Raw genomic sequence first — 13,383 nt, 5'->3', positions numbered from 1 at the left:
TAAAACTAACCCTACAGACCCAAGTGAAGAGTATCAGTCGTACTTGATCTCAATTCATATTGAACTATTTTCTAAGCTATCTATCTCAATTCATAGTTACTGAGTCCTACATCAAGATGAAGAACCAATTTGATTAATTGTGATAAGGACACACACTTACCTTGCAAGTGTAAAGACCAGAGTCTCGGAGGTAGACGTCGTTGATCTCCAGAATAACGAACCCGAAATCGTTAATCGTCTTGATTCGGGATCCAGCCGACAGTGCCTTCCCGTTATGGAACCACTCGACCGTCATGGATGGGTCGTTGGTGGGCGTTAGGCGGCACTCGAAATGAGCCAAGGTGCTTTCAGCCAGTGTCAGGTCGGTGGGCGTGGTTAGGAACTCGGGCGCCTTGCCTAGGTCTTCCTCAATACGGTCCTCACGTTCGTGACCATAGCCTTCTAACTCCGCGATCTTGTCGATGGTACCTGGACGTAGGTGAATAGAAAGGTGAAAATTAGAATAGAATATATCTTGGTTATCCTGCCCGAATAGGACTGAAAAGTCCCTTTACCCCAGCAGTCTAAAAAGTTCTTATTCACATTATTGATGGTTAATACAGTCATTAGTTAACACCGTAGGAGAGTACCAGTGATTATTATATTGAATCCTGAAGGGGAATTACGTTTTGTTCATGGTAGAACTTAACAGTTGAGCCATCTTTTATGGGCTAGAATCTTTAATGGGCTGCAGAGTTTGGTCAATAATGACAGAGTTAATTAACTGTCGCTACAAATTAATATCTCAGCCAGTGTCAGGTCGGTGGGCGTGGTTAGGAACTCGGGCGCCTTGCCTAGGTCTTCCTCAATACGGTCCTCACGTTCGTGACCGTAGCCTTCTAACTCGGCGATCTTGTCGATGGTACCTGGACGAAGTTGAATAGAGAGGAAATTAATCAACATAGGACGGGGGAAATGAGTTACCGCACAACAGAAGATAAGAAATAAATCGCAAACATCCGTTTTTCCACAGGCAGCTAGGTCTCAAGACTGATGGTTATAAAAGAAATTATAATTGTGTTAATACTACTTTAAATGCTCATATTGCTCATCCATCACAAATGGGGTTTCCCACTTAATACATTTCTATTTATGACTTGATTTAGACTCGAACGAAAAACCCTTCATATCCGAAGTCTATGGCGCTAACCCCTCTGTACATCACTGAGGTTAGTCGCTAACTACTACACTGCTGAGTTCGGTCAATAATGACAGGCTGTACTTCCAGATAGAAATTAATAGCAAGCATAAAAGCTGTATTGTAAAATGTTTTCAAAATAAATATATACTCAAGTACTAATAAAAAAAAACCATCCTCTTACCTTCCATTCCTTTAGGTAGCTGTGACTCCAGGATGATGGATCGTTTGCCTTGCACCTTCATACTGGCGGAGGTGACAGCTTCACCATAGTCATTATAAGCCCGACACGAGTATTGACCACAGTCCTCTGGATACACGGGTGATATCTCGTGAAAAGAAATAAATACTTAAGGACTAAAAAAAAAAAAAAAAAAAACCCATCCTCTTACCTTCCATTCCTTTAGGTAGCTGTGACTCCAGGATGATGGATCTTTTGCCTTGCACCTTCATACTAGCGGAGGTGACAGCCTCACCATAGTCATTATAAGCACGACATGAGTATTGACCACAGTCCTCTGGATACACGGGCGATATTTCCAGAATGACGAAACCAAAGTCGCAGAACGTACGGAACCGGGAACCGGTCTTCATGGGTTTGCCGTTCCAGAACCATTCCACCTGGGGGAAGTAAATTATAGAAAGGACTTGAGGAATTTTCAACCACTTGGAAGGACCACTTTTTCCCCTGGACTTGAAAATGTAACATTCATAGAAGAAAGGCTTCAAAGTGGGCGTTCTCTCCCTCTCTCAGATCGTCAATATTGGACAGGGGTACGGTGAACACGGGCGCCTGGCGGTGTTCTATATTGGAATCTTACCCTAAGCCTAATCTATGCTTCTAAGATAAGAATCCCGTCTTACCTTCAGTTTCGGATCATCGGTGGGCGTCAGACGGGCTTCAAAGTTCGGCTGTGTACAAAGCCTCTCCACCATATTCTATCATTATATTTCTGATGAATATTGATGGTGTTTGGATTTTGTCCTCTTTTGGATCTGTCTCTATTGATCATATCCTTCCACCGCAATCGCGGTCATTCTCTTCTTCTGCGGCCATTCAACTTGAGGTTGATAGAAGAAAGTAAGTAGTGGAAAACAATAGTGGGGAAAAGAAAGTGAAAGAACCGTATTGATAGCACTTTCTCCCTCAATTTTTTTTCAACCAAAATGGTTTTCCAAAACTTTGTCCCGAAAGCGAAGAGAGAAGCTGTTACTTTCAAATGGAAAGAAGAGAAAAGCTGTTGCCAGCCTAGTTAGCTTAGTTGGTAGTGCGTCTGCCTTGTAAGCGCTAGGCCGCGGGTTCGATTCCCGCCCGGGGCGGATTTTATCCTGATGGGATAATATTCGTTCTCGGAACGGCTGGCTTTCTCCTATCCTGTCTTCCTTCTCTCTTCGATTTCGGAACGATAAGACCATAGCAGTTACAGTTCCTTCTGTCAAACCTCTTTTTTTTTAACTATTTTTTTTTATGAATGCCATCCGACTTGAAACTCAGGTTTCTCTCAATACTATTTTACCTTTCCTTTTCGTTCTGTAAGTTCCTTCAAAAAGATACCAGTGGTTCTTCACAACCGGGATTCGAACCCCAGTCTAACCCATTATGCGGCTCGTCTTACCTTCAGTTTCGGATCATCGGTGGGTGTCAGACGGGCTTCAAAGTGGGCGTTTTCTCCCTCTCTCAGATCGTCAATATTGGACAGGGGTACGGTGAACACGGGCGCCTGGCGGTGTTCTATATCGGCGGTCTCTGTGCGGCGCAGATGGGCGGCATCCTCCAGAGTTTGGATCTTCTCCAGACCGCCTTCCATACCCTGGGGGAGAAGTGAATGAACGAAATGAGTGGTGGGTTTTCACGGTTTGGGCCTTACCACAATAGTAATCAAGCTAGTTATAAGTATAAGTAGTGCTTGATTTAGACTGCCAGCTTAGAGCAAGTTATTCTATTATACCAACAGTTTAATAGAGCACCTCTTTATTGATATAATTTTGTTCATATGATTTATAAGTTATGAACAATTTCCTTACCTTACCATAAAGAATAGAATAGAATATACCTTCTTTAGACTGCTGGGATAGGACTGAAAAGTCCCTCTACCCCCGCAGTCTAACCAAGATCTTATGGGATATACCTTATGCCACTTACCAAACAGAGGGACTGATTGTGCTATTTCGATTGTCTGCTAAACTATGCAGGTATTTGTAGTTGTCGAAATATTTGAAATTAATATTGCTCACTTATATCCGAAAAGTTTCTTTTGTCCTACCCATCCAATCCTAAACTACAACAGTTTGTCCCAATTCATTCATATTAACTTCCTTCAAAAGATAAGATAATCTCCCAGAGGGCAACATAATATGTATTTATAATACTCAATGGCCAAACCTGTCTTACCTCGGGTAGTTGGGACTCCAATATGAGGTTTGTCTTGGACACACACTTGAGACTGGCTTTAGTCACATCGGATCCATACTTGTTGGTAGCCCGACACTCATACACACCAGAATTCTCTTCGTAGCAGTACAGGATATCGAGGATGACAATACCAAAGTCGTGGAACGTACGGTACCGGTGACCGTGTGGCAGCTTCTTGCCGTTGTAGAACCATTCGACCTGAAGAAAGAGTAGAGAATAAATATACCTTGTTTATCCTGCTCGGATAGGCCTGAAAAGTTACCCTAGCAGTCTAAACAAAATCTCATATATTTGATGGAAGCTTCTTGCCGTTGTAGGACCATTCGACCTGAAGAAAGAGAAGAATTTTTGGTACATGGCTGGACGATAAAATTATAATAATTGGTCTATTACAAGTTTTTTTTTTTCTTTTTTTTTTAAAGCAACCAACAATGACGGTCAGAACTGCAGATTTCAGGCAAAGTCATTTAAAAAAAAAAAAAAAAAAATCGGAAGAAACTCACGACAAATGTGAACAGGCCTTTACAAACTACCAATACCTCTCACACTCACCTTTACAAATGACCTTAGCCTTGGTCATGGCGGTGCCCCACTTGTTGGTGGCCCGACAGATATATTCCCCGGAGTCCCGAGCATACACATAGTCCATGTCGAGAGAAATGAAGCCGAAATCATACACGGTCTTAACACGGGACCCAGTGGCGAAGGGACGCCCGTTGAAGAACCAATCGATGCGCATGGTAGGGTCACTCTTCGGCTCCAGACGGCAGTCGAAATGAACCTTGCCCGCTTCGGGTACGTCTAGGTTATCCTGTGAGGGAGAGGGGAGACGGATTTGGTGAAAAATAAATATAGGAAATGGTGGAATGAAAATGAAACTCACAGAATGGACTTGTATTATTGGAGAAGAAAAACATTAATATATTGATAATATGACTTGAAATATTAAGTACCAATGATACATAGTATTACTAAGAAATGTATGCATATTCGCCAGCCTAATTAGCTTGGAGCCCAGTAAGCGCTAGGTTGTGGGTTTGAATTCCCAGATTCCCACCCTCGGCGAACTTCAACCGAAACAGACGTTCTCGGAACGGCTGGCTTTGTCCTATCCTGTCCTTCTCCCTTCGATTTTGGAACGATAAGACCTCCATTGTTACAGTTTCCTCTATAAAACCTAAATAAAATATGAAAATCAATCAAGAGCTAGTCAAAAACCAATATTATAAATAAATATCAATCAATGCAGAGTTACTAACTGACGCCGCCCTTGCCGAAACATTTGATGGTGGCGCGGGTGAAGTCTTCGCCATACCTGAAGAATAGAGTAGAATAGATTAATAGAATGAAGGAAAGCGTGTTTATTCTGCCCGAATAGGATTTAAAAACCGAAGAGAGAAGGAGAACAGGACAGTAGAAAGCCGTTTAGAGAACGAACCTTATACATCTGTTTAGAATAAAATTCTCCCCGGGCGGGAATCGAGCCCGGAACCTAAAGGTTAAATGGCAGACGATGGTACCCTCCAAGGTAGCCAGACTGGCAAAAAGTCCGTTTATTGAAAGACATTTTTCTACAGTCTCATATTGACAGACATTTTGGGCTTCCGCACAAAAAAAACGTCGAAATAGGATCAACATTAGATTCGTACAAGCTTATCCCAGCTTTTGGGGCATTTGGACCTACACCTAAGCCTCAGAGTGGGCTTTTTGTGTATGGAGTTAAGCTGAAGGATCAACATAAGGGCCACTTCAGAAAAAAACTTAAATGACCAAAATGTTGTGCCAAGACAAAAAAAAAACTTGACTCACTTGTTCCAGGCACGACACACGTACTCTCCAGAGTCGTGCGACTGTACATAGGCAATGTCCATGACCACGAAGCCAAAGTCGGATACCATCTTGACTCGGTTCTTGTGGAAGATGGGCTTTCCGTTGTGGAACCATTCGACCTTGAGTTCAGGGTCATTGACCGGGGTAAGGGTACATTCGAAGTGGGCAGAGTCTCCGTCCTTGAGACCTTCCAGACTCTGCAACCAATCAGATGGAGGGAAGGTTAGTAGGTGATGAGGATGAAGGAGGGGGTGGAGTAGAATGTGACTTGGTTGGTTGTCCTGCTCAAATAGAACTGAAAAGTTACCACCGCCATGGGCGGATACAGCCATTTGGTTTTGAGGGGACACAAATTGAAGAGGATGTGTCGACGGGGGCCCACGGCCCAAAGCTGTGCCCCCCAAGGTACGGCACAACGCCTTTCTCTCATAAAAAATCTGGGGGGCCTGGGTTCCCCCGGTGTATTCGCCATGATCACTGCGTTTTTTTTTTTAGATATAAACCCAGATTTTAGCAAACGTACGTAATATTCTTCTACTATTTTCCTGATTTCTGCAATAGGATTTCATTATTAGGTTTTTCTTTTCTACCAATAGCCCTCTCTAGAGCCCAGTATTAAAGCTCACCCAGATAAAAGTGTAACTTACCTTGATATGAGAAGTAAACTTGGGCGGCTGTCCCTTGGACTTGTCCACACACTCCAGGTTGACGCTAATCTCTGCCTGACCCCACTTATTAGTAGCGCGGCACGTGTACACTCCCGTATCCTCTATCTTGGTGCCTAGGATCTCCAGTACGACCATACCAAACGCATGCACAGTCCGGATGCGGTGACTGGCCTCTATGGGTTTGCCGTTGTAGAGGAACTCGACGGTCATGGTTTGGTCTCCCACCGGGATGAGAGAGGCCTCAAAGTGAGCGATCTCGCCTTCGCTGAGGTTGCTGAGATGTTGGAACTGTAGTGAAAAGAGGGGATAGTTATGATTTACAAATAGCCTTTCTTTGGGATGGGTATTTACAAATAGCCTTTTCTATTTTATTTAATTAGGAACGTTAAAAAATGGCTTAATCTTGTAGTGCAAAGGAGTTAGTTCGTGTCTCAGATCACGCAGTTATCTAGGATTTGATAGCTCTTTGGTATTTGATTTCAAGATTCAAATTGCAATCAACGAATCCATCAGGCAGTTTTCTAATATTTTTATTGCTCCCATTAAAAATATTAATATCGAAATATTAATAAAAATATTATATTGAAAGATTAATAAAATCAACATCGAAATAGTAATAAAATATTACATGTTTCGAAAGTGGGAAGAAAATGAAATGCCAGGAATAACTGACTGCATTTTTAATATGCAGGTAGCCTAGGTTAGGCTATAAACATAGATCGAGCCTAAGGGGGGGCCCGTAAAGGCCCTTTTTCTCAGTAAGTAAAGACCTTCTTCTGAGAACTGTTGATCTCTAACTCTGAACCATTAGGAATTGTGCAGTCTGACGCAAAAACGATTTATAGTATTATTTTTTTTTTATTTAACATTTATTGACGGATACATCCATTATACATCGAAAAACATAAAACTAAGACTACATAGTAAAATCTTAAACATACTTAATCTTAACTACAGTCTTAACCTATTAATCTTAACTAAAATCTTAAACAATATATCAATATAATATCTTAACTACTAGGTAAATAAAGTCTTAAACATATTCATTTGATAAGTGATTTGGGGGTAAAATTTATGTATATAAGAAAAAAAAAATATATATAGCTTTCCTCTCATTGCATTGTTTTGGAAACATAAATTGAAACACTACAAAAATCATGGATACGTGCAAGTTGAGCTGGTAAATTAATGAAGGGTCAATAATAATCCTTGATCAAAACAGTAGACGGAAAAATGCAGGATTCAATTCGGAACAAAATGCGCTGCATGGACGAATAAGTAAGAGGACCATCACAAATCTCCAAAGACGATTTACCTATGAAATGAATCAATTGCCCGATTTCACATTAAGGTAGCAAACTACTAACTTGAACTCCAATAGATCAGATACCTATGGAGTTTATTTAAAACCGGGCAAATTTCGGTAATTTCGTGCATGAAAGTATTCCAGTACCTGTGGTTAAGATTGGTTTCATAGCTGATATACATAAAAGAAGCAGATATTTTCGTAAGTTATTTGAACATGAAGTTTGGTACACACGCTACGTATACCAATTCAAACTTCAAAGACAAAAAAATGAGTTTTTAACTTACCCAAACATTTGAGGGTGCCAGACGTGGTGGCAGATCCCTTGCTATTGGTAGCCTTCACCGTGTAGATACCAGAGTCTTCAGCATAAGCTCCTACAATATCCAGAGCCACATAGCCAAAGTCATGCGTGGTCTTGAACTTAGCACCGGCTGGTAGGGGCTTGTTATTCACGAACCATTCTGTAAAGGGTACCAGAGTCTTCAGCATAAGCTCCTACAATATCCAGAGCCACATAGCCAAAGTCATGCGTGGTCTTGAACTTAGCACCGGCTGGTAGAGGTTTGTTATTCACGAACCATTCTGTAAAGGAGGAATAATGTGACATATGAGAGTTGATTGTTTTTAGTGTGAGGACCACCAATGAGCAATAATACGTGCTTACCTTATCGGCTGGTCAAGCTAGGGACCTTAAGATCTGTCTGGGGGACCTACCAGTGTCTTACTGTGGGACTATAAACAGGGAGGAGCACAGCTAACCCTAACCAGCCTAGCTAGCTGGCAGTTTTCAAAGGGCTCTCTCTGCTTTTAAAGAACAAGCACAAGTTCTCACGATGGTTCACTGCGGTTCAAGACGAGCCAATTAAACATGGCTAGAGACCATCATACCGGTGTATGGCTGAAAAAGAGATACCCTTAATTTATTCTGTCACCACCATTCGGCTACAGCTGAAGCCACTACAACAATCAACAATAACAAAAAAAAAAAAAAAAAAAAAAAAAAAAAACGTCCAAATAGGATCAACATTATATTCGTACAAGCTTAACCCAGCTTTTGGGGCATTTGGACCTACACCTAAGCCTCAGAGCGGGCATTTTATGTATGGAGTTAAGCTGAAGGATCAACATAAGGGCCCACTTCAGAAAAAACTTAAATGACCAAAATGTTGTGCCAAGACAAAAAAAAAACTTGACTCACTTGTTCCAGGCACGACACACGTACTCTCCAGAGTCGTGCGACTGTACATAGGCAATGTCCATGACCACGAAGCCAAAGTCGGATACCATCTTGACTCGGTTCTTGTGGAAGATGGGCTTTCCGTTGTGGAACCATTCGACCTTGAGTTCAGGGTCATTGACCGGGGTAAGGGTACATCTACAACAATCAACAATAACTTACCAATCTTCATGGTGGCATCCTTGGAAGGCTCCACACGACAGTCGAAGTGTACGTTCTCGTTCTCCTTACACTCTACATCGTTCAGATGAGAAATGAACACCGGGGAATCGAACACTAGTTCGGGCTCATCCTTGCGAACCTCCTTGGGTTTCTCCAGATCTTCAATGAGAGGCAGGGCGTCCGGTCGGAGCGACTTGTTCAGGAGCCAGTGACGATCTGAAACAAGTGGGATAATAGGTTGTTAATGTTTTAAACAGAAAACCTCTCTTTTTGTCTCAATTTTGAAATTGAAAATCGGCATGAAGCAAGCATGTGCATTAGGGGCAGTAGAAGGAGGTGGAAGAATGGAGAGAGTTTGTTGGGATTCGAAGATGGGCCAATCAGTTGGTAAAAAGAACACCGACCTACTAACAAATCTATTCTGTAATAAGTTATTAAAATTGGGATTGTTGTTCTTTGTTCTTGAGGCGGTGTAGCTGCAGCGAGGGGGGTTCATGGTCTCTAGCCAAGATTACTTGGTCCGCCCCCAACCGCAGTCAACCATCATGAGGACTTGTGCTTTTCGTTTAAAGCCTGATACTTAAACCATTTGTAACCTGCAGCTCTTCAGGCTGGTTAGGGTTTGGCTGCTCTGATATCTAATTATAGTCCCAAAGCAAGACACTGGTCTGTTCCCAGTTTAAGGTCCTCCAGCCTGAGAATCGGGATTAGGGGTTCATTATTGAAAGGACCTCTATAAACAAAGTCCCAGGTACACTCACCTTCAATCTTGAGCGTGCAAGTAGACACAGCTTCGCCAAGCAGATTAGTAGCTTTGCAAGTATAGATAGCTGAATCATCGGCTCTCAGACTATTAATAGACAGGGTGACCAGACCGAAATCGAACGTGCTACGAATTCTCGATCCCAGGGACAGGGGCACACCGTTTTTGAACCACTCGATTTTCAGATTGGGATCGGCCCTTGGTTCAACCTGAAGAGAATAAACATATCATTGTATTTATCACATACATAGATTTTACAATCTTCTTCTTCTTCTTCTTCGCCTTTTCCCGTGTACAGACGAGGTCGGCGTTTTTCGTCAGCCTCTCAATCAGCTCTAGCAAGAGTGATTGCTTTGGGCTGACATTTGGTTTTGACTACAAAATTTTCACGAGTGGATACCTTTCGCACTCAACCTTTGCTATTTCTTTAGCAAGGGTGAAAGCTACCAATAGCAAGGGATCTGCCACCACGTCTGGCACCCTCAAATGTTTGGGTAAGTTAAAAACTCATTTTTTTGTCTTTTGAAAAAGAGTTGAAAAAGAAATTTTTCTGTACTCACTTATTCATCTAAAATAAAGAGTTCTTAAAATTGACGTATTCGGTCAAGTACGATTTCTATCCGAAAATTGTGTTATTTTTGACTAAAAGTGGTTTAGTGAATAAATTACAGTTTATAGTAGAATTATTGTTAATTAAATTCATGGTGAAGGCTACCAATAGCAAGGGATCTGCCACCACGTCTGGCACCCTCAAATGTTTGGGTAAGTTAAAAACTCATTTTTTTGTCTTTGAAGTTTGAAAAAGAGTTGAAAAAGAAATTTTTCTGTACTCACTTATTCATCTAAAATAAAAAGTTCTTAAATTGACGTATTCGGTCAAGTACGATTTCTATCCGAAAATGGTGTTATTTTTGACTTAAAGTGGTTCAGTGAATAAATTACAGTTTATTGTAGAATTCTTGTTAATTAGATTCATATTAGACACCCCAAATCTTGTCATTTTGGAAAAGCCTGCAAAGAAATAAATAAAAATGTCACCTTCAGTGGTTGTGTGGAAAAGCTCCTCCAAGATATCTCTGCTAGATAAAAGAAAGCCATTAAAAAAAAAAAACTTTTATTTATCTCCCCACTACAGGCCAGGAAGACATCTATCTACGAAAGACATTAAAAAAAAACTCTTATCATTCCTCCCACCACAGGCCAGAAAGACATCTACCTGGAAACGCAACACCCAATGGGTGCAGCCGGTCTGGAAAAGGTCCAAGAAGTGGAACACGCCCTCGCCGGCAAATACCAACGCCAACCATCCGGCCCCGAAGAGACCTTCGCCAAACCGGTGTTCATTGTACCTCTCAAGCCAGAGTTCAAGCTGGGAGAGGCTCAGCCATTGCATCTAGAGGCCCAGGTTGAACCCAAGAATGATCCCAACCTCAAGATCGAATGGATCTTCAATGGAAAACCTTTGGAATTAGGTATGTGTCAATTGAATTACGTACCTATGTGTCAATGTTTTATTATCAAAATATTTGATCACACTTTTTTTTTAATTGTTTGCATGGAATTACATATTCCAGTCAGTAGAAATTATACATTACGAAGAAACAAAGTTCGAACAGAGTTGGGATTAATGCCATCTATGGACTTAGTGAGGAATTAGAAGGTGTTGTGGGAAATTATTGAACACCTAAATTAGAAAGTGTTTTCTCTCTTTTTTGGTCCTCTGGGACTTTTATTACTGGATGGACATGCTACGACACAGACTCAGGGACTGTAGCACCTCTAATCACTTTGAACAGGAAAAATGTTATAAGATAAGTTTAGGGGAAATTATTATGTAGGTACATTTTATTGATACATCTTGTCCTATCTCTCGCGCGTAGGTTCCCGATTCAAGACCACAGCGGACTTCGGTTTCGTCACCCTCGATCTGACCGAAGTGTACGACCGCGACCAAGGTATCTACACCTGTCGTGCCTGGAATCTGGCCGGTGAGACCTTCACCTCTACCACTATCTACTGCTCCACCAAGGAGTCCCTCATAGAGCGTACCCAGCACCCGAAGGGCGAGGAGGGTCTGGAGAAGATCCAGGATCTGGAAGAGTCCCTCAGGAGACAACCGGCTGGAGTGCCCGACTCCGAAGATGGTCGCCCGCCCCAGTTTACTTCAGAGGTGAGTTGGATCGTTTGGTGTATAGTGTATTAGACTACTGTCCAATATTGTTCATCTAATTGGGACTTTTTCTACCTACTGAACGTTCAAAACAAGAAGTTCTTAAAAAGAAGGGACTTATTTTTCTTTATTTTTTTTTTCTTCCTGGAAACCTCTTCAATTTTTCTTTCTTTCTCCTTCTAGGCCGTTTAACAGTATGGTAGTTAACTGTTTGAAGGTTTGAAAATACGATTTATTTTTATGTCGTTTTAATTTCGAGTCTTTTGACTTCAAAAATCTTGAAAAACGAACCTACCACATTTCTGAAAGGAGCAAAGAACCTAGTTGGGTTGGGATTTTAAAGGGACTAGATTTTTTTTTAACCCTATCGATGCGGTGTAAACTGCCATATTCTCCCTATCTCTGACGCCTTTGTACTTATTACCCTTCTTCCACAGCCGGAATATTACGTAAGGAGACAAAGCTTTGCCCGAGAAGAGCCCCAATTCCCTATGTTTATTGTTCAGGTTTGATCCCCCGTTTTGATTTTTTTGGTGATGGCTCCTTTACTCCCTGGTGATGGTCATATTGTTAGAGTTATAACAAGTGAAAAATTCGGACTCGAATTTGAGAAGTTATAGCTGATATTCATAAAGGCAAAGCAACTGTTTGAGTTGCTTTGGTATACATGCTACGATAATTGGTATACGTAGCGTGTGTACCAAACTTCATGTTCAAATAACTTACGAAAATATCTGCTTCTTTTATGTATATCAGCTATGAAACCAATCTTAACCACAGGTACTGGAATACTTTCATGCACGAAATTACCGAAATTTGCCCGGTTTTAAATAAACTCCATAGGTATCTGATCTATTGGAGTTCAAGTTAGTAGTTTGCTACCTTAATGTGAAATCGGGCAATTGATTCATTTCATAGGTAAATCGTCTTTGGAGATTTGTGATGGTCCTCTTACTTATTCGTCCATGCAGCGCATTTTGTTCCGAATTGAATCCTGCATTTTTCCGTCTACTGTTTTGATCAAGGATTATTATTGACCCTTTATTAATTTACCAGCTCAACCTGCACGTATCCATGATTTTTGTAGTGTTTCAAATTATGTTTCCAAAACAATGCAATGAGAGGAAAGCTCATCTTTGCATGCTTGAGAAAGGGTTCAAATTACTGTTCTGCATCTGTACCTATGAGTGTTATTGTTATATGTTGCCTATACCGAATATCTATCTAGTTAAAATCTTCAAACAACATCAATTTTTGAGAAACTGTAAAAAGGTACTTTGTAGGTACATCTGTGTTTATATTTTGTTAAACTATAGGCTTATCTTTTAGGAAATTCGTCTATTACACAGAATAAATAAATTGAAATACATATCTGTAGTACCTCCTTTGCACTACAAGATTAAGCCATTTTTTAACGTTCCTAATTAAATAAAATAGAAAAGGCTATTTGTAAATACCCATCCCAAAGAATTTTTTTGTTTTATAATAGATTTATCCGTAAAAAAAAAAAAAAAAAAAAAAAGCTCATCTTTGCATGCTTGGGAAAGAGTTCAAATTACTGTTCTGCATCTGTACCTATGAGTGTTATTGTTATATGTTGCCTATACCGAATATCTATCGAGTTAAAATCTTCAAACAACATCAATTTTTGAGA

The 13,383-nt window shown here is 40.9% G+C and overlaps 1 protein-coding gene across 1 annotated transcript in view; it reads right to left on the bottom strand.

The window, feature by feature from the left end:
- The window catches only part of LOC103524768 (titin), a 185,309-nt gene that overhangs the window by 33,950 nt on the left and 137,976 nt on the right, over positions 1–13,383 (bottom strand). Inside the window, 11 exon segments of the mRNA XM_026819934.1 lie at positions 161–468; positions 1,570–1,798; positions 2,794–2,988; positions 3,570–3,788; positions 4,156–4,401; positions 4,854–4,905; positions 5,400–5,617; positions 6,068–6,420; positions 7,682–7,858; positions 8,797–9,012; positions 9,558–9,768. Coding sequence (XP_026675735.1) covers positions 161–468; positions 1,570–1,798; positions 2,794–2,988; positions 3,570–3,788; positions 4,156–4,401; positions 4,854–4,905; positions 5,400–5,617; positions 6,068–6,420; positions 7,682–7,858; positions 8,797–9,012; positions 9,558–9,768 — 2,424 coding nt within the window.

Source organism: Diaphorina citri, unplaced genomic scaffold (genome assembly GCF_000475195.1).
Source record: "Diaphorina citri unplaced genomic scaffold, Diaci psyllid genome assembly version 1.1 scaffold6, whole genome shotgun sequence".
NCBI lineage: Eukaryota > Metazoa > Arthropoda > Insecta > Hemiptera > Psyllidae > Diaphorina > Diaphorina citri.
The sequence above is the reverse complement of the archived record's forward strand: the minus strand, read 5'-3'. Positions and strand labels throughout refer to the sequence as shown.